The sequence below is a fragment of the Somniosus microcephalus genome, unplaced genomic scaffold, assembly GCF_052327205.1.
Source record: "Somniosus microcephalus isolate GS21.2 unplaced genomic scaffold, FLI_Smic_1.0 unresolved_chr5, whole genome shotgun sequence".
Taxonomy (NCBI): Eukaryota; Metazoa; Chordata; class Chondrichthyes; order Squaliformes; family Somniosidae; genus Somniosus; species Somniosus microcephalus.
Window position 1 is genome coordinate 47,138,156 of NW_028225183.1, and position 21,747 is coordinate 47,159,902.

General features: G+C 46.4%; 1 protein-coding gene across 1 annotated transcript; it reads right to left on the reverse strand.

The window, feature by feature from the left end:
• Nucleotides 1–13,989: 13,989 nt before the first annotated feature.
• On the reverse strand, nt 13,990–14,498 carry LOC147088149 (histone H2A-like). Its single transcript, XM_085977924.1, has one exon. It carries the CDS (start codon nt 14,425–14,427, stop codon nt 13,990–13,992), a length of 438 nt encoding a protein of 145 aa, XP_085834050.1. The 5' UTR covers nt 14,428–14,498.
• Between the last annotated feature and the right edge of the window lie 7,249 nt (nt 14,499–21,747).

The window sequence follows — 21,747 nt, forward strand, 5'->3', positions numbered from 1 at the left end:
CTTCCTTCGTAAAGACTGACCCAAAGTATGCATTTAGTTGATCTGCCATTTCCTTATTTCCCATTATATATTCCCCCGTATCTGACTGCAATGGACCAACTTTGGTTTTCACCAGTCTTTTCCTTTTGATATACTTATAAAAGCTTTTGGAGTTAGTTTTTATATTTTCCGCCAGCTTGTTTTCGTAAGCTATTTTGCCCCTCTTGATTATGCCCTTTGCCCTCCTTTGCTCTATCTTAAACTGTTCCCAATCTTCCGCTCTGGCGCTTTTTTTGGCTATTTTATACGCCCTATCTTTGGATTTTATGCTGTCTCTAATTTCCCCTGTTATCCACGGTTGAGTCACCTTTTTAGATTTCCTTTTATGCCAGATTGGTATAAACAATTTTTGCAATTTTGTCATTCTATCTTTAAATGTTTGCCATTGTTTATCTACCTCCAGTCCTCCCAGGAACGTTGTCCAATCAGACCTACTCAGTTCCCGTCTCATGGCATCATAATTCCCCTTGTTTAAATTCAGGACCTTAGTCTCTGAGTCAATTTCTTCGCTCTCCATTTCGAGTGAGAAATCGATCATGTTATGATCGCTCTGACCCAAGGGTCCCCGTACAACAAGATTACTGATTAGTCCCTTCTCATTGCACAGTACCCAGTCCAATATAGCCTGTTACTGATATGTCAGTGGGTTTGTGCTGATCCTGTCAATTTCTGGTATGTGAATAGGATATTGTCCTGTACCTATCATTTTCTTGCCTATAAGTGGTGTATTGCCAGTTTCTGGAAAATGACTGGAATTTTGTCCTCTTTCTGTCAGTTTCTGGTATGTAAGTGAAATTTTGCCTGTAACTGTTAGTTTCTGTTATGTGAGTTGTGTTTTGTCCTGAACCTGTCTGTTTCTGGTACGTGAATGAGGTTATGTCTTCTTCCTGTCAGTTCCTGGTATGTGAGTGCGGTTTTGACCTGTAACTGTCAGTTTCTGATATGTGAGTGTGGTTTTCTCCTGCACTTGCCTGTTACTAATATGTGATTTTGCTTGTGCTGTACCTTTCATGATCTGGTATGTGAAAAGGTTTTGTCTTGTACATGTCATTTACTCGTCTGTAAGTGGGCTTTTGTCTTGTACCTGTCAGTTTCTGTAATGTGTGGGATTTTGTCCTGTTCCTGTCACTTTTTGGTATGTGAGTGGCCTCTTTCCAGTGCCTGTCAGTTTCTGGTATGCGAGTGGCCTTTTTTTGCTGTACCTGTCAGTTTTGATTATGTGAGTGGTGTTTTGTCCTTTACCTGTCAGTTTCTGGAATGTGAGTGGTGTTTTGTCCTGTACCTGTCAGTTTCTGGAATGTGAGTGGGGTTTTGTCCTCTACCTGTCAGTTTGAGTTATGTGAGTTGGGTTTTGCTCTTTATCTGTCAGTTTCTGGAATGTGAGTGGGGTTTTGTCCTGCACCTGTCAGCTTCTGGAATGTGAGTGGGATTTTGTCCTGTACCTGTCAGTTTCTGTTATGTGAGTTGAGCTTTGTCATGTACCTGTCAGCTTCTGATATGTGAGTGGTATTTCTTCCTGTACCTGTCAGTTTCTGGTATGTGAGTGTGGTATTGTCCGGTACCGGTCAGTTTCTGTTAATTGAGTGGGGTTTTGCTCTGTACCTCTCATTTTCTGGTAGTTGAGTGGGGTTTTGTCCTGTATCTATCATTTTCTGGAGTGTGAGTGGGATTTTGTCCTGTACCTGTCAGTTTCTGGTATGTGAGTGGAGTTTTGTACTTTACCTGTCAGTTTCTGGTATGTGAGTGAGGTTTTGACCTGTACCTGTCAGTTTCTGTTATGTGAGTGGGGCTTTATTTTGTACCTGTCAGTTTCTGGTATGTGAGTAGGGTTTTCTGGTGTACCTGTCAGTTTCTGATAATTGAGTGTGGTGCTGTCCTGTATCTATTTGCTCCTGTTATGTGAGTTGGGCTTTGTCCTGTACCTGGCAGTTCCTGGTATGAGAGTGGGGTTTTCATGTGTATCTGTTAGTTTCTGAGATATGACTGGAGTTTTGTCTTGTACCTTTCAGTAACTCGTATGTGAGTGGCTTTTTTATCCTGTACCTAAGTGTTTCTGGTATGAGAGTGGGGTTTTGCCCTGTACCTCTCAGTATCTGATATGTGAGTGGGGTTTTGCTCTGTACCTCTCAGTATCTGATATGTGAGTGGGGTTATGCTCTGTACCTCTCAGTATCTGATATGTGAGAGGGGTTTTGTCCTGTACCTCTCAGTATCTGATATGTGAGAGGGGTTTTGCCCTGTACCTCTCAGTATCTGATATGTGAGTGGGGTTTTGTCCTGTACCTCTCAGTATCTGATATGTGAGTGGGGTTTTGTCCTGTACCTCTCAGTATCTGATATGTGAGAGGGGTTTTGCCCAGTACCTCTCAGTATCTGATATGTGAGTGGGATTTTGCTCTGTACCTCTCAGTATCTGATATGTGAGTGGGGTTTTGCCCTGTACCTCTCAGTATCTGATATGTGAGTGGGGTTTTGTCCTGTACCTCTCAGTATCTGATATGTGACAGGGGTTTTGTCCTGTACCTCTCAGTATCTGATATGTGAGTGGGGTTTTGCCCTGTACCTCTCAGTATCTGATATGTGAGTGGGGTTTTGTCCTGTACCTCTCAGTATCTGGTATGTGAGTGGGGTTTTGTCCTGTACCTCTCAGTATCTGATATGTGAGAGGGGTTTTGCCCTGTACCTCTCAGTATCTGATATGTGAGTGGGGTTTTGTCCTGTACCTCTCAGTATCTGATATGTGAGTGGGGTTTTGCTCTGTACCTCTCAGTATCTGATATGTGAGTGGGGTTTTGTCCTGTACATCTCAGTATCTGATATGTGAGTGGGGTTTTGTCCTGTACCTCTCAGTATCTGATATGTGAGCGGGGTTTTGCCCTGTACCTCTCAGTATCTGATATGTGAGTGGGGTTTTGCTCTGTACCTCTCAGTATCTGATATGTGAGTGGGGTTTTGCCCTGTAAATCTCAGTATCTGATATGTGAGTGGGGTTTTGTCCTGTACCTCTCAGTATCTGATATGTGAGTGGGGTTTTGCCCTGTACCTCTCAGTATCTGATATGTGAGTGGGGTTTTGCCCTGTACCTCTCAGTATCTGATATGTGAGTGGGGTTTTGCCCTGTACCTCTCAGTATCTGATATGAGAGTGGGGTTTTGTCCTGTACCTCTCAGTATCTGATATGTGAGAGGGGTTTTGTCCTGTACCTCTCAGTATCTGATATGTGAGTGGGGTTTTGTCCTGTACCTCTCAGTATCTGATATGTGAGAGGGGTTTTGTCCTGTACCTCTCAGTATCTGATATGTGAGAGGGGTTTTGTCCTGTACCTCTCAGTATCTGATATCTGAGAGGGGTTTTGTCCTGTACCTCTCAGTATCTGATATGTGAGTGGGGTTTTGTCCTGTACCTCTCAGTATCTGATATGTGTGTGGGGTTTTGCTCTGTACCTCTCAGTATCTGATATGTGAGTGGGGTTTTGTCCTGTACCTCTCAGTATCTGATATGTGAGTGGGGCTTTGTCCTGTACCTCTCAGTATCTGATATGTGAGTGGGGTTTTGTTCTGTACCTCTCAGTATCTGATATGTGAGTGGGGCTTTGTCCTGTACCTCTCAGTATCTGATATGTGAGTGGGGTTTTGCCCTGTACCTCTCAGTATCTGATATGTGAGTGGGGCCTTGTCCTGTACCTCTCAGTATCTGATATGTGAGTGGGGTTTTGTCCTGTACCCCTCAGTATCTGATATGTGAGAGGGGTTTTGCCCTGTACATCTCAGTATCTGATATGTGAGTGGGGTTTTGTCCTGTACCTCTCAGTATCTGATATGTGAGTGGGGTTTTGTCCTGTACCTCTCAGTATCTGATATGTGAGTGGGGTTTTGCCCTGTACCTCTCAGTATCTGATATGTGAGAGAGTCTTTGTCCTGTACCTCTCAGTATCTGATATGTGAGAGGGGTTTTGCCCTGTACCTCTCAGTATCTGATATGAGAGTGGGGTTTTGTCCTGTACATCTCAGTAACTGATATGTGAGTGGGGTTTTGTCCTGTACCTCTCAGTATCTGATATGTGAGTGGGGTTTTGCTCTGTACCTCTCAGTATCTGATATGTGAGTGGGGTTTTGTCCTGTACCTCTCAGTATCTGATATGTGAGTGGGGTTTTGTTCTGTACCTCTCAGTATCTGATATGTGAGTGGGGTTTTGCTCTGTACCTCTCAGTATCTGCTATGTGAGAGGGGTTTTGCTCTGTACCCCTCAGTATCTGATATGTGAGAGGGGTTTTGCCCTGTACCTGTCAGCTTCTGGTATATGCAGGTATTTTATCCAGTTAGTGTCAGTTTCTGGTACTTAAATGGGGTTTTGTCCTCTACCTGGCATATGAGTGGAGCTTTGTCCTGTAACTGTCAGTTTCTGGTATGTGAATGGGCTTTTGTCCAGTACCTGTCAATTTCTGGTATGTGATTGGTGTTTTACCTGTTAACGTCAGTTTCTTGTACCTGAGTGGTTTTTTGTCCTGTACCTATCAGTTCCTGGTATGTGAGTTGTGTTTTGTCCTGAACCTGTCTGTTTCTGGTACGTGAATGGGGTTTTGTCATGTACATGTCAGTTTCTGCTATGTAAGTGGTGTTTTCTCCTGTACCTTTCAGTTTCTGATGTGTGAGTGGGATTTTTTCAGTACCTGTCAGTTTCTGGTATGTGATTGAGGATTTGACCTGTACCTGTCAGTTTCTGTTAAGTGAGTGGAGTTTTGTCCTGAACCTCTCTATTTCTGATATGTGATTAGAGTTTTGTCCTGTACCTATCAGTAACTGGTATATGAGTGGGGCTTTGTCCTGTACTTGGCAGTTTCAGGTATGTGACTGGTTTTCTCGTGTACCTGTCAGTTTTTGATATGAGTGGAGTTTTGCCCTGTACCTATCTGTACCTGTTATGAGTGGGGTTTTGATAAAGGTAACTATAAGATTTTGATATGTGAGTGAATGTTCGTCCTGAACTTGCCAGTCACTGATATGTGAGTGGGTTTGTGCTGAGCCTGTCAATTTCTGGTATGTGAATAGGATATTGTCCTGTACCTGTCATTTTCTTGTCCGTCAAAGGGGTATTGCCCTGTTCCTGTCAATTTCTGGAATATGACTGGAATTTTGTCCTGTTTCTGTCAGTTTCTGGTATGTAAGTGGGATTTTGCTTGTACCTATTAGTTTCTGGTATGTGAGTTGTGTTTTGTCCTGAACCTGTCTGTTTCTGGTACGTGAATGGGGTTTTGTCATGTACCTGTCAGTTTCTGTATGTGCAACCGCGATACAAAGTTACATTGTCTGACCTCACTGCAGCACAGCGGCACTCAGATTCACCACACCAGGTGTGTAGGACGGTTCTATAGTGAGTTATCAGCATCCAGACACAACACAAACCCAGCACTGGATCATGAATGTCACCATCCGATTGGCACAGTCCAGGTTTATACCTCCCACTCCCAAGGGACGACATATGAAGTTCAGGAACGCTTCTTGGAATATAACCACAGGCACCTGGTCAGTACAAACAATTGTTTTCAGTCTATTGAAAGCGAGTTGAGGGCCTGTGTAATTAACAGACTGCCACAGAACCCGGATCCTGGTGTATCTGGGGGACTCACAATGTATCTCCCCATCTCCAGCAATACGTTTCTGGAGAACACAACGCACCGAAAAAATAACCGATTTTTGAAATGTGATCTTTCACACATCTCACCTGCTGCCTGAAATAAATGCACTTTGTGAAACTGCCCACATCCTCACAGTCAGGCTGACTTTCCACTGTTCGCTGCCCTAGAACAACAGACACGGTGAGACTTGAACCGATTCAGGAACATTCACTAATGATTTGGGAGAATAAAGCAGCAATGATTTGAAAGAGCGAGGTGATTTACTTTCTTTGTTACCTTGCACTGTACACACACAGCCCGAGAATGGCCTCTCCCTTCCCCCACTCACTCCATGTTACGGAACTAGTTCCTGTTCCAATCTGCCGCTGAAATTACCCCGACTCAAAGCCCATCTGCGGACACAGTCCCAATGCGATGTGTTGCTGTGAAGAGGCTGCTGTTTGCTCCCTTACTCGGCCCGTGATATCTCCGCTCTATGATGTGTTCAGCGATCATCAGCCGAGCACCAAGCAAACAGCACCCGCTGGTAGAGCTGGGGGAGGGAAGCTCGCATGGGCCCTTCCTGTCGCTTGTGCGGGGAGAGGGGGAGGAGCAGGCAAATATTTAAATGCTGAAGCGTGAAAGCTGGAGGCGGAGCTGAAGCTCAGAGGACGCTGTCTCTGCTCAGCCTGTCACTCTGATTCTGTCTCCTCCCAGCCTCTCTCACACTCTGCCTTTCTCAATCAGATCCGGGCTGGCTTCATAAATACATTCAGTTTATATTCCTGTGAGGAATCGTCATAGCTGGAAGAGGTAGAGGAGGCAAAGGACTGGGAAAAGGCGGAGCCAAGCGCCACCGTAAAGTACTTAGTGACAACATCCAGCGCACAAAACAAAGGCTCTTCTCAGAGCCACCCACCGCCTCAGAGAGAGAACAGGGCCCTGGGACCGGGAGCGGGGATATATTGGGGTGGGGAATAGCTTCAGAATTATAAGGACTATGGGGTTACAAGTGACTCTTTGGCCCGGACCCTGTATTCTCCCCTCACAGTGAAATGCTCGTTTAGTCTTCCTGGGTGTCCATGCGCTCAGTGTCCTGTTTCCATTCAGCTTTTATACATCAGACAGATGGTGTGACGGGGAACCGGGGCTTTCCACCTCACAATAGGTTAAACCGAGCTGCTGTGACAAGAGGCCAACTTGTGAGATTATTCTCCTTCTGAAGTTTGCTTCCTGCACAGATACTGTCGGGGATTGTGAAATTCAAGGGTTTCAGGAAAGTCATTGGATGGACTGTAATGATAAACATAACATAACAACATAAGAAGTAGGAGCAGGAGTAGGCCATACGGCCCCTCGGGCCTGCTCCGCCATTCAATAGGATCATAGCTGATCCGAATCTAGACTCACGTCCACTTCCCTGCCCGCTCCCCGTAACCTCTAATTCCCTTATCAGCTAGGAAACTGTCTATCTCCGTTTTAAATTTATTTAATGTCGCAGCTTCCACAGCTCTCTGTGGTAGCAAATTCCATAGATTTACTAACCTCTGAAGAAGTTTCTCTTCATCTCAGTTTTGAAAGGGCAGCCCCTTATTCTAAGATTCTGCCCCCTAGCTCTAGTCTCACCCATCAGTGGAAAGATCCTCACCGCATCCACCCGATCAAGCCCCCTCACAATCTTATATGTTTCGATAAGATCGCCTCTCATTCTTCTGAATTCCAATGAGTAGAGGCTAAACCTACTCAACCTTTCCTCATAAGTCAACCCCCTCACCCCCAGAATCAACTGAGTGAACCTTCTCTGAACTGCCTCGAGAGCAAGTATATCTTTACTTAAATATGGAATGTATAGTAATCTGGGATGTTATGATTAAGGTTATCCACCAGGTGGTGCTGTAGCCAATGCTGCTACTAAGGTCAGAGGTTTGCTTCCTGTTAAGGTCAGAGGTTTGCTTCCTGTTAGGTCAGCACAAGGTGGAATGCCAGGATGCTGATGCTGGCTGTCTGTAAACGTGTTTCCTAGTTGTTAATAAAGTACTCGTGTTAATTCTACGATATCGTCTCTTTGAGTCCTTGTTCCATTTAATGGATTTATCACATTTGGCGACGAGGCAACTTAAGGATGCTGCATAAAGAAGAAAAGTCTGCCGGGATATTTAAACAACAAAATCACGAGCTAAAGTTAGCTACAAGCTGGAAGAGAGCATGGCTGCCATGATAGGAACGGTTTCTGCTTTTGATATTCAAGCTCAAACCTGGGAAGAATACTGTGAAGTGTTGGGTTATTTTATCGAAGCAAATGAAATAAATGATGCCGGAAAATGGAAACCCATTCTGCTTAGTTCAGTGGGAAGCCAAGTCTACAGTTTGATGAAAAATCTGCTCAGTCCTGAAAAGCCTGGAGACAAACCATATGGTGAATTAGTGGTTTTGCTAAAATAACATTTCAACCCTAAGCCTAGTGAGATTGTACAGTGTTTCAAGTTTAATTCAAGGAACAGGAAAGAGGAAGAGAGCATAATCGACGATGTAGTGGTGTTGTGTAAATTAGCAGAAGATTGCAATTATGGGAACAACCTGAAGGAAATGCTGTGAGATAGGCTAGTTTGCGGAATTATGGACAACTGAATGCAACGTAGATTATTATTTGAGACTGGACTTACTTATGAAAAAGCATTGGAACTTGCACAAGCCACAGAGACAGTGAACCGAGATGTAAAAGAAGTACAGGGTTCAGAAAGCACTAATGCTACGCATGTTGCAGGTCAGGTTGTTGTGCACAAGTTGAACATGCGTCAGAGACCATAATGTGAAATTGTGAAGGCATGTTATAGATGCAAGGGCGATCACCTGGCGACTGAATGCTGTTTTCTGGAGGAAAAGTGCTGCAAGTGTGGGAAACGAGGACACATAAAACGAGCTTGCAGGGTGAAATCACCTGTGGTGGAATCCAAACCAAAAGGGGGAAGACAGCAAAACCAAGGGAGAGAAGTGAAAATACATGGAGCACACCACATCAGCGGGGATGCTGAGGAAGAAGAGGACATGTTCATAATGTATGGCATGTTAGAGAACTTTCCAAAAGTGGCTCCTATCACATTGCAACTGAGAGTAAATGAATCTAAGGTGAACTTTGAAGTGGATACAGGGTGTGGCATGAATAAATGAACAAGGCAGAGTACTCAAAATTATGGAACCGTGCAAAAGTTCCAGAGTTAAAGCCTTGCTCCCTGCATCTTAAAACATATACAGGTGAATGAGTAGCGAGATTAGGTACAGCTAAGGAAACTGTGCAACACAGAGACACAGTGGAACAGCTATCGGTAGTTATAGTATTGGGTACCGGACCAAACCTGTTAGGTCGGGGCTGGATAAAAGAACTTAAATTAGACTGGGGAGCAGTACATCAAATAGATGCGGGCAAACAGTTGACTTTGCAAGAAGTGTTGAGTGAACATGAGAGTGTGTTCAAGGAGGAACTTGGCACATTTAATGGCCCCCAGCTAAGATTTATGTAGACAAGGAGGCACTGCCAAGGTTTTTTAAACAATGACCTGTGCCTTATGCTAGGAAGCCAAAGGTAGAGGCTGAGCTTGACCGTCTATTGAGAGAGAACATACTGGAGCCGGTGAAATGTTCGGAATGGGCAGCTCCCATAGTACCTGTGTTAAAACCGGACAATTTGGTAAGACTCTGCGGAGTCTATAAATTGACTGTCAATCGGGTGTCCAAACTAGAGCAGTATCCTATTCCCAAAACAATGGATCTCTTTGCAAACCTGGCTGGAGGAAAGATATGCACAAAGTTGGATATGAGTCATGCCTACTTGCAGATTACACTGGATGACGAATCAAAGAAGTATGTCACCATAAATACACACAATGGCTTGTTTACATATAACTGCTTACCGTTTGGTGTCTCATCTGGTCCAGCTATCTTCCAGAGGACAATCAAAGGTGTACTGCAAGGGATTTCACATGTTTCCATCTATCTGGATGACATTCTGGTGAAGGGAAGAACCGGCCAGGAGCATCTGAGCACTCTGAGAGAGGTACTACAGTGATTGGAGAGGGCAGGGTTCCAGCTGAAGAGGAGTAAGTGCACTTTCCTGGGGAATGAGGCAGTGTTCCTGGGACACAGAATGGATGCCACCTGGCTCCATCCACTCAAGGACAAGGTACAAGCACTGCAGGACGCCCCTGCTCCTACAAATTTGGCTGAGTTAAAAGCTTACCTGGGACTGCTGAACTATTATAAGAGATTTTTACCAAACTTGTCAACTGTGCTAGCACCTCTTCACAAACTACTGTGCAAGGAGACACAGTGGCAGTGGAGAGAGGAGCAGGGGGTTTCATTTGTACAGTCCAAGCAACTGATGCTGTCGTCGGATGGGCTGGTTCACTACAATGCAGAGAAAGACATTATTCTCTCTTGCGATGCTTCACCTTAAGAGGTGGGGGCAGTTCTTTCACACTGCATGGAAGATGGAACTGAAAGACCAATAGGGTTTATGTCCCAAACTCTAAGAGCAGCGGAAATTTTTTTTCCCAGTTAGACAAAGAGGGGTTAGCAGTCATGATTGGGTTACAGAGGTTCCACAAGTACATATATGGCAAGAAGTTCACCATATGCACCGAACATAAACCTCTTCTCTCTCTTTTCAATGAAATGAAAGCAGTTCCACAGATGGTGTCATCCCGGATCCAGAGGTGGGCAGTGACGCTGAGGGCATATGAGTATGTCATCGTCTACAAGGCAGGCAAGTACCATGGGAACGCAGATGCCTTGAGCCATCTTCCACTGCCAGTCACACCTACCCATGCAGCTCCAGAGGACAGAGTTTTGATGTTGGAGGACACTGACATGGCACTTGTGACTGCAGAGCAAGTAAGAACATGGACAGGTAAAGATCCAGTACTGTCTAGAGTTCGAGAATATGTGGTGAGGGGATGGCCACAGCATCTGGAAGGGGCTGACTTCACACCATACAGTGTCAGGAAAACAGAGCTGAGTGTGCAGCATGGTTGCGTGTTGTGGGGAGCACAAGTGATTATTCCACGGCCAGCACGACAGTCTATTCTAGAGCAACTACATCAGTGTCATCCTGGGGTCTCGCATATGAAAGCCTAGGCTACGAGTTACTTGTGGTGGCCAAAGCTAGATGAGGAGATAAAAAATCTAGTCTAGACATGCAGCACTTGTCGAGAACACCGGAAGGCACCAGCAGCGGCTCCTCTCCACCCCTGGGAGTGGCTGGATAAACCATGGAGAAGATTGCACTTAGATTACGCGAGTCCATTCATGGGGAAGATGTTCCTCATAATCATTGATGCACATTCCAAGTGGATGGATGTTTATCCTGTAAATTCCGCTTCTGCCACTACTACTATAGACTGCCTGCATTGGAGCTGCGGTAATCAAGGGCTACCGGAGATCGTGGTGAGTGACAATGCCACTTGTTTTGTGAGTACAGAGACAAAATAGTTCTTGGGAAAAAATGACATAGTGCAGGTGACCTCTGCTCCATATCATCCATCCTCGAATGGACTTGTGGAGAGAGCCGTACAAACATTTAAGGAGATGATGAAAAAAAGTGCAAAAGGGAGTTTAGCAGCCAAAGTGGCACGGGTTCTGTTCAGCTACAGAATAACACCTCAATCCACCACAGGACTCTCTCCTGCTGAGATGTTATTAGGTCGTAGACTACGCTCCACTCTTGACCTTGTCCACCCAGACCTAAAAAGGAAAATGGGAAACAGACAAAACAAACAAAAAGAGAACCATGACAAAAGAACAAAGAGCCGAAGTTTTGGAGAAGGAGATGCGATCCTTACCAGGAATTTCAGTTATGGACCAAAGTGGATTCCTGGCTTCATAGACTCAATGACAGGTCCAGTATCATACAAGGTTTTGTTGGGAGATGGTAGATATGCAGATATGTAGATCAGATACTTCCCAGACAAGGGGAAATTGAAATGAAGGTTCCAGATGCAACGACTGAAGACAGGGTTGCCCCCAGTTATCCAAGTGCATCTGTGGTGCCACCACCAGGGACAGAGATAATTCCACAGGAACCTATCCGTCAAGAGGAAACCATTGTTGCAGAGTCAGATACTCTGAGCACTGCTCAGGAGCAGCTGATGGCTTCACCACAAACAAGCAGGGACTTTACTGTTAGATGTTCACAAAGGGCTCACAAACCACCAGAGAGACTGATACTGAACTGTTAGATTCGTCAAGTATGGAACGTGATGAATGGAGACTCCTTATGTGACCCTCAGGAATGGTTGTTTGTTAAGAAATTCATACTGAAATGTTAAGGGGGGAGGGATATAGTAATCTGGGATGTTATGATTAAGGTTATCCACCAGGTGGTGCTGTAGCCAATGCTGCTTCTAAGGTCAGAGGTTTGCTTCCTTTTAGGTCAGCACAAGGTGGAATGCCAGGATGCTGATGCAGGCTGTCTGTAAACGTGTTTCCCAGTTGTTAATAAAGTACTTGTGTTAATTCTACGATATCGTCTGTTTGAGTCCTTGTTCCATTTAATGGATTTTTCACAGAAAGCAAAACTGTACACAGTAATCCAGGTGTGGCCTCACCAGTACCCTGTATAACTGAAGCAAGACTTCCCTGCTTTTATACTCCATCCCCCTTGCAATAAAAGCCAAGATTCCATTGGCCTTCCTGATCACCTGCTGTACCTGCATACGAACCTTCTGTGTTTCATGCACCAGGACCCCCAGACCCCTTTGTACTGCAGCACTTTGCACTTTCTCTCCATTTAGATATTAACTTGCTCTTTGATTTTTTCTGCCAAAGTGCATAACCTCACACTTTCCAACATTATATTCCATCTGCCAAATTTCTGCCCACTCACTTAGCCTGTCTATGTCCTTTTGCAGGTTTTTTATGTCCTCCTCACTCACTGCTTTCCCTCCCATCTTTGTATCGTCGGCAAACTTGGATATGTTGCACTTGGTCCCCTCCTCCAAATCGTTAATATAGATTGTAAAGATTCCAGTTCTCACTGTCGGTGCCCGCTCTATCCTGAGGCTACTTCCGATTGGTTGCTTGATTGGAATCCCATTTCCTTAACAGAACTAACTATTGGCCTCTATTGATCAATTCTAAAATAAAGTTTGAAACATTCCACCAAATTTAAAATTAAAGACTTTTATTTATAATTATAAAATTCATCTGAGACAGACATTAATTTGGAGCAGTTATACTATTGTTCTGATAATTTCCTCACCAGATTGAAAGGACGTTAGCTGGATTGAATAAACTGGCGAAATCAGTGCAGTAAACTGGCGGCTCCTTCAGAGAGGCTGTGGGTGGCTCGTAAAGGAGCCGTTGTGATTTCTATATTTCTGTCAGTAAATTGTAGTGTTTTACTTGGAGCTGAGGTATTTGGTCACCCCGTGCTTGGCCAGCTCCCCGGACAGCACCAGACTCACGGCGGTCTGGATGAGTGGACACAATCCGCACTTTCCAAACTATTAAAGGTCTCTGCCATCTAGTGACAGACGGTGAGTGCTGCAACAAGAGACAATAATTCAGCAGAAACCATTTTAATTTGGAGAGAAAATACTTCAGCACCGTGTTTATGCTCAGCTTAAATCCATTGCCAAATAGTTTATTGGTCCAGCTGAAAACTCCAAACAACCATTAAAAGCAGATGGACGCGCTCACCCGATTCCAGTGTGAACAGTGTGGTTGATCATTGATTGTGGGATAGATACTCTCTCTGTCACTCTGGCTCTTGGTGCCAATGTGAGAGTCACTGCTGAATATGGGATACTATATCTGTCACTCTCTTGTGCAGTGTGGCAGTGGGATTGACAAAAGTGCCTATGATAGACAACGTCACTGCCTGTATTGTCAGTGGCAGATTGGCTGGTGAAAAACGGTCGATACTGTATCTGACACTGTCTAGTACAATGTGACATTTTTAATTGTCTGGTGAGGCTACACTAGAAACGTTATCTGTCACTCACTGGTACTGTATCAGTGTGGGATTGACAGGTGAATATAGGAAAAGCACAAGCGCTCACTCACTGGTACTGCATGTGAGTGAGGGAGTGTTCGTTCATACAGGATAGCAATTGTATCAGTCACTCTGTCTGTGTGGCAGCGTCTGATTGTCAGGTGAGTGGTGGATAGATAACTTAATGGGCAAATCTGTGAATTTCAAAGTAGAATTTAAGATTTAACATGTTAAATTAGATCTGAGATAATTGTGAGCCATAGAACAGAACAGGAACCAGCCCTTTCCTGGAAACTGTGGGTGGCTCTGAAAAGAGCCTTTGGGTTATCAGATTGAATCTTGTCCGCTTTACTTGCTCTTGGAGCTGGCAGTGCTGGTTTTCTTGGGCAGCAGCACCGCCTGGATATTAGGCAGCACCCCGCCCTGAGCGATGGTCACCCCTCCCAACAGCCTGTTGAGCTCCTCGTCGTTGCGGACGGCCAGCTGCAGGTGTCTGGGGATGATGCGGGTCTTCTTGTTGTCGCGGGCCGCGTTGCCAGCCAGCTCCAGGATTTCAGCGGTCAGATACTCGAGCACAGCAGCCATGTAGACCGGGGCTCCGGCACCCACACGCTCAGCGTAGTTGCCCTTTCGGAGGAGCCTGTGAACCCGGCCCACAGGGAACTGCAGTCCGGCCCGGGATGATCGAGACTTAGCCTTGGCCCGAGCTTTACCGCCGGTTTTACCTCTGCCAGACATTTTCACAATCAACACGTTCAGAGAAAGAATGAAAGTCTCCGCCCACATCGGCCCTTCTTATACCTTCTGGAGGAATGCAGAGAGCGTACTTGTGATTGGTCTCTCTGTGATGAATTTCATTGGTGTTTTCCGGTGACCAATCACAGTCTGGTTTTCCCACCAATGATAAGTGTATGGAAATAACTGTCCCCAACAGTCAGACCGCCAACCATTTTTAAAATTCGAAAAGTCCGCCAATTATTTTCCTAAACGAGCGAATTAAGTTAATAAATATACCATTAGCCAAAGTTTTCACCATGTTTTTAAAAATTCATTTTATCTTATGTCATCTCTCCCTTGCAAATTCCAGGCTGTTACAATCAGGATTAATTTCGGGTTGAATATCGCACTTTCACGGGCGAGATTAATTCCCCATTGATTCTGTAACGGGACACATTCCAGCACAAATTTTGTAAAAGTGAGGATTCACAGATTATCGATCGATCCTTTGCACAGGCGCTGCTGCGGGAGTGAAACCAGAACTAGGAGCCCTGCTGTGAGAAGAGAAGAGGGACAGAGTGTTCAAACTGACCGCGTTCTGGTCTCTAAGAAACCCCATTCTGGGTTGTTACACTGCAGGAAGTCTCGGGTTAATAAAATGATTGACCACAACTGGCATTGAAAAAAAATGAAAATGTTTTTACAGAGATTGAGGTGAATGAAATCCGATTCTCATCTCGAAAACAAGCTTTTAATTCGTCGGAAGGCGCTGCAAGTGAACGGGTCTGAGATCAAAGGGAAAGAGCGATCAGGGACCGTGTTTGTAGTTTACGGGACGGGAAATACAACAGCGACACTAAGGTCGATCCGGCCAGTGAAACTGCTTATCTGAAGATTCAAAACTAAATCTACAGCTGGAACATCAAACGTTCTCAAACACATTCCTTAAGGAAATAATTACAGTAAATTGAGCATAAAGGGAGATGAGTTTTAGCTCTTTCAGAGAGATTGTGGGTTGCTCTTTTAAGTTGTGTTTGGAGTTTCTTCTTTCAGGACAGCGTGGAGTTTTACTTGGAGCTGGTGTATTTGGTCACCGCCTTTGTCCCTTCCGACACGGCGTGCTTGGCCAGCTCCCCGGGCAGCAGCAGGCGCACGGCGGTCTGGATCTCCCGGGAGCTGATGGTGTGCCGCTTGTTGTAATGGGCCAGGCGGGAAGCCTCACCCGCGATGTGCTCGAAAATATCGTTCACAAACGAGTTCATGATGCTCACGGCCTTTGAGGCGATGCCGGTGTCGGGGTGAACCTGCTTCATCACTTTGTAGATGTAGATGGAGTAACTCTCCTTCCTCGACTTTCTGCGCCTCTTGCCACCCTTAGGAGGCGCTTTCTTCTGGATTTTCTTGGCGCCCTTCTTGGCAGCGGATTTCTTATCGTCAACCATCGTCTCAGTCAGTATCAGGAAACAATTGAAGTAAACGCTGCTCCGAGCAGCCCCACAGTCCGTCCCACAGAGCTTTGCTAATGAGGGATGGATGCAGGCAAGGATTGTGATTGGTTTATTGGCAACGTTGTCAATTTCCTTTGTTCTCTGCGATTGGCTTCTTTACGCATCCAGTCAGATTCTGCGTTCACCACAATCTCAAAACTGGAATGCCGGCAAGAATTAAAACCCCTTCCATATTTATACTGTCAGCAAGTCCCGTTTCTATTCAGCTCCCTCAAACATGTTCAACGACGGCCGGTATTACGTTGAAGGTTATTTGTGTTTTTTTTGCCTCTGCATATATATATGTGTCTGTAAATTTCTAAAAGTTCATCAGACAGTGACCGGGATATAAGCGAGTCATCTCATGTGTCTGCCTCAATGCCTAGTGTACAGGATCAATCCCCAGTCCCTCTATCCCCCAGCCCTGCCTGTTATATCTGGATCGATGCTGAACCTCTAAGTTTTCGGTCTATTGAAACCGACTTCAAGGCATGTGTGGTGAACAGAATGTCACATTATTTCTGCGAATAATACTATATTCTAAAAGCAGGCTAGGATCGACACAGCCAAACTGTGACACGTTCCTCCCTAAATCTCGGTAACAGAGAGTGCGTGGACCGCCTGGCTCAGAGTACGAACATTCAGACTGATACAGTCTCTCTGTCTCTCTCTCTCTGGTTGCTGTCCCTGGGTGTTGAGAATGGAATGCACAGGACACCAGTTGCTCTGTTCTGTTCCACATTATCGGAGGGGAGAGAGACAGAGAGAGGCTAGAGGGGCGATGATCAATTCATTTCTACTTTCATATAAATCAAACATATTTCTGCCGGTGAACAATATACCTTCAAACCAGATATGAGTGAACACAGCCACAGCTGTGATTGGCTCCTGCCCCTGAATCTGGGGAACAGACACTGTGAGGAGCGCCGGCCTCAGAGTGTTTAACACTGACTGAGCTGGGAAACTGCAACTAACCCCGAGAATCAGCAGCACAGGCCGAGAGGAGAGGAGAACCTGTCCTGTGAACTGTAAATCTGGGAACAGATTGTGCTGTGAATGAGCAGAGTGAACATTGTGTCAGCGAGTGTGTTAAAGAGGCGGGTGGGTTAGACTAATGTCACTGTGTTTGTGTGTCCGCTCTCATCGCCTGATTTCAGAGACCCTCTTGTGTAAAATTCAAAGATTTCCCTGTCATAGGATCGCCCTGCCCCCCTGCTCAGCCCTGCAGTGGGAATTAAACGTGAAGCTTTATTTGATTTAAAATTTCAGTCAAAAAACAGAGAACATGTCGGCGATGGGGTGAGAGAGCGATCAGTGCAGCAATGAAACGGCTTTGAATGGAAATTGCTGCCTTTGATTCTGATGAAACTTTCTCGACAGCAAACATCCCGGTCTTTGAGACAGAAAGAGGCCAGTCTGGGAATCTGGAGTGCCCGAGTTTAATTGGAATCGGAGAGTTAATGAGGAGAGAGAAACACGGAGAGGCTGGAGGGCCGGGAGCTGACAGCAGGATGTCTCCGCCCCGTCCGCTCGCTGCCTTTAAGTTGCTCTGTGCCGCCGCCTCTCGTTTCATTTCTGACCCAGCTCTGACTGTCAGAGAGATTTTCTGCAGAGTCGCCGACATGACTGAGACTGCAGACGCCGAAACGGCTCCTCCTGCCGCCGCCGCTCAAACCAAGGCTCCCAACAAGAAGAAGAAGGCGGCTCCCCGCTCCAAGCCAGCCGGTCCCACGTTGGGCGAGCAGATCCTCAAGGTTGTGGCGAGTGGCAGCGATCGCAAGGGGATGTCGCTGGTCGCGATAAAGAAGGCTCTGGCTGCCAACGGCGTCGATGTGCTGAAGTTAAGTTCCCAGATCAGGTTAATTATCAAGAGGAAAGTGGAAAACGGCTCCCTGGAGCAGACCAAGGGCACGGGCGCCTCGGGTTCCTTCAGGCTCGCTAAGAAGGAATCCCAGCGGAAAGAGGGAGAGAAGGTGAAGAAACCAGCAGCCAAGAAATCTCCAGCCAAGAAACCAACAGCCAGGAAATCTCCAGCCACGAAATCTCCAGCCAAGAAACCAGCAGCCAAGAAAACGAGCACCAAGAAGGCAGCAACGTCAAAAAAGACAGTGAAAGCGGCGGCTGGGAAGAAGGCGGCGGTGAAGAAGCCCAAGAGCCCCAAGAAGGCCACAGGCGGAATGGTGAAGGCGGCCAAGAAGTTGGAAAAACCGAAGGCCAAGCCCAAATCAGCAAAGTCTCCCAAAGCAGCGAGCAAAAGAAAGTAAAAAGGACAACTTGTAAATATCTGAATCCAAAGGCTCTTTTCAGAGCCACCACGTCTTTCCAAAAAGAGCTGATCGCGGAATCTGATGATCCATGTCCCGGGGCCGGGCTCAGATTCCAGATTGAAATCATTTCAAATGAACCTCGGCTTCCTGGTGACTCGCTGACATTCGCTGCACCCACCCCTCCCCCACAGAGAGAATGGGATGTCCGGGCCGGGCCTCACTCTAACTGGGGGGTGTTCGGCTCCAGTCTCAGTTCAGGGTCATTTTCAGTTCACAGGTTCAGGGTGAGAGTCTCTGTGAGACTCTGACACTGGCGGAGATACCCTGCGTCACAACTCGTACCCCAACACATGAGATTCTCCAAATCAGCTGGAATAAGGTGTTTGTAAACTGCTGAACCCGTCTGTGTGGGGAAGTGTGGGGAGATGGAATAAGGTCAGAGATTGACATGGAAGGAGACGGGTCGACTTGTGATAGAAGGTACTGTATATAGGCGGGAATATTACTGATTGTTAATTGTAACAGGACCTTATTTAAAAGATTCTGGTTTCAGGAAACCCTTGAATATGAAGTCCGAGTCTGTAAGGGTTTGTGCGGAGCGCTGTGTTTCTGTTCTACGGTCGAGAAACGGTTTGAAATTGGCGGGTACAGAAAGCTGGAGGTGGTGCTGGAAGATCAGAGGCCGCTCTCTGCTCTGTCTGTCACTCTTGAAATTGTCTCCTCCCCTCCCGCTCTCTCTGTTTAATCTCTCACTCTGTCTCCTCCCCTCCCCGCCTCTCTTACTCAGCGCTTTCTCAGTCAGGTCGGAGTCGGCTGTATATAAGAGCAGCCAGAAACAGTTCGTTTCTCATTCAGCAGAAGTTTGACTGAAGAATCATCATGACTGGACGAGGTAAAGGAGGCAAAGGATTGGGCAAAGGCGGAGCCAAGCGGCACCGTAAAGTGCTCCGTGACAACATCCAGGGCATCACCAAACCAGCCATCCGCCGCCTGGCTCGCCGTGGCGGTGTCAAGCGAATCTCGGGTCTGATCTACGAGGAGACCCGTGGGGTGCTGAAGGTTTTCCTGGAGAATGTGATCAGGGATGCGGTCACCTACACTGAGCATGCCAAGCGCAAGACGGTCACTGCCATGGATGTGGTGTACGCTCTGAAACGGCAGGGCCGCACTCTCTATGGATTCGGCGGCTGAACAACTCGACCCTTTCAACCAAACTCAACACAAAGGCTCTTTTAAGAGCCACCCACAGCCTCACAGAGAGAGCAGTGACCTGGGAACGGGAGCTGGGGTAGATTGTTCTCAAAAATAGATTGTGGTCAGAAATATTATTAACAGATATGTGATGTGTTCTGTAATCTTTGAATTTCGCTTTCGGTTGCACCAGGTTTATGGAGAGTTATTTCCTCAGACGGAACATTCCCTCTCCGTGTAAAGCCACATGGCGTCTACACATTTCTCCATTGTGCAGTTATACTGTAATGATTATAATTTAATAATTAGTTGGCTGGTCGGCCATAAGCCGTTGAGTGGGTTACTGAAAAGAGTCCAACTTGTGAATTTGCAGCCAGACGGTGGTGTCCGGCCCTGATACTGACAGGGTTTGTGAAATTGTGAAATTTCAGTTCAGTCATTCGGGGACCTGAAATTACCGCAGTTTGAGACCGCTCTAACCCGACCTTACTTCTGATTGGGGGTCCGCTCCACAATCCCATTTCGTAACCAATCACAGAGCCACAGATTAGAAAGTAAGCACATCATTGGTTGACATTGTCGGCCTGTCGACATGTTTGAATTTTTTTTGATTTTGAAAAAGCCCGCCAATTCCAGTGCCGGAAAGAAGCGAATTAATCTAAAGTCCAGTTTCAATGGAATGATTTTAAAATCTCCGTCATTTTGTTCTGTTATTCTGCGTTCACCGTCAGTAATTCCTGGCGCTGTTCTACGAACAGGTTTAATTTGTCAGCCTCTTATCTGTAACCGGCGCCAATAAGTCTCCATTCAGCAATCTAAAATGTGCCGAGTATCAGATCGCTGACTGCACAGTTACCCAATGACAGATTATTGGCCAAGGCCTTCTCACAGGCTCCACGGGGACAGAGAGAAGCGACTGAATTCTGATCCTCTCCCCTGAAAGCGGCGGCTAACGTCACAATGGGACGGGCGGGGGGAAATTCTGAATGGGCTGGAGAGGAGAGGGAGAGGAATCGAGTGGAAGAGCGGGAGATTGGCGCGGGTCCCTTTCCCCGCTCCTGTCAGCATCAACAGCCCAGAGTGCGGGCAATGGGAAGGGCCCTAAAGCACCAAGCCCAGGAAGGTACATTTAAAACCTTCAATGACTCTGGTAATGATCGTCTCAATATGTGCAGAATAAAATCGATTTGTCTCAAAACGGTTATTTCCTGTACTAAATTTGGCGGACTTTTTGAAATGGCCGATTAATCACAGCTCAGCCAATCGGGGCCTGAGTTTTCTGCGTTTCATTGATTGGTCAGAGTTGGGTTTGAAGTGGGAGGGTGCCGGTCTCCAGCCAATTAGTGCTCGGGGCGGTCCCTCACTGAGTATAACAAGGCGGACACACTGCAGATTTCGCATTAACAGTCCCTGTGATCCAGATTTTGCTGAGATCGGTTCAGATAATGGCCAGGACCAAGCAGACAGCGCGCAAATCGACCGGAGGAAAAGCTCCTCGCAAACAACTGGCGACCAAAGCGGCCCGGAAGAGCGCTCCAGCCACAGGCGGAGTGAAGAAACCCCATCGCTACAGACCAGGCACTGTGGCTCTGAGGGAGATCCGCCGCTACCAGAAATCCACCGAGCTGCTGATCCGCAAACTGCCCTTCCAGCGCCTGGTGCGGGAGATCGCTCAGGACTTCAAGACCGACCTGCGCTTCCAGAGCTCGGCCGTCATGGCCCTGCAGGAGGCCAGCGAGGCTTACCTGGTGGGGCTCTTTGAGGACACCAACCTGTGCGCCATCCACGCCAAGCGAGTCACCATCATGCCCAAAGACATCCAGCTGGCCCGCCGCATCCGCGGGGAGCGCGCCTAAACTCACCCTGCCAGGCTCCAGACTTTAGCACCAAATACAACAACGGCTCTTTTAAGAGCCACCAAATCAGCAAAGGAAAGAGTTGCGATCGGCGCAAGAGAAACTGGACTGTGCACACACCGTGCTGCTCTTGCAGTCTTAATGTAATTGGGATTTATAAAGTGGGGGCAGTCAATGTCTGGGTATGGTCTCGGTTTAAATGTGAGTGGAAGGAGGTATCTGAATCTCACTTTTAAAATCAACTTACTACGGGGGGAAGTAGTTACTATTTGGAATATTTTATATTAACCAGAGTTGTAATTCTGGTTCGATGCTATCTGCAAATTAAAAGGGGAAAAGTTAGTATGGATCAATGTGCTCAGGATGTATATGGAATTATTGGCCCAATAAGGAACGGTTAGCCCAACAACCGCTTTATAATGGTTTCTTTACATGCGTTCATATTCGGCTCTCCCACTGTGTTCAATTAGGGCCGGTCTCACGTTAAGTTTCCGTGTGTTTTGTTTTTCTCTGAAGCCAGTCCCCCTCTGTATTAAATCGCTGATCCAAATTTTCGGTAACAGAAAACCCACTGTAGTGTTTGTGGAT

Excerpts from the sequence above, each read along its gene's own strand:
- LOC147088149 (XM_085977924.1), bottom strand. The coding sequence starts at position 14,427 with ATGTGGGCGGAGACTTTCATTCTTTCTCTGAACGTGTTGATTGTGAAA.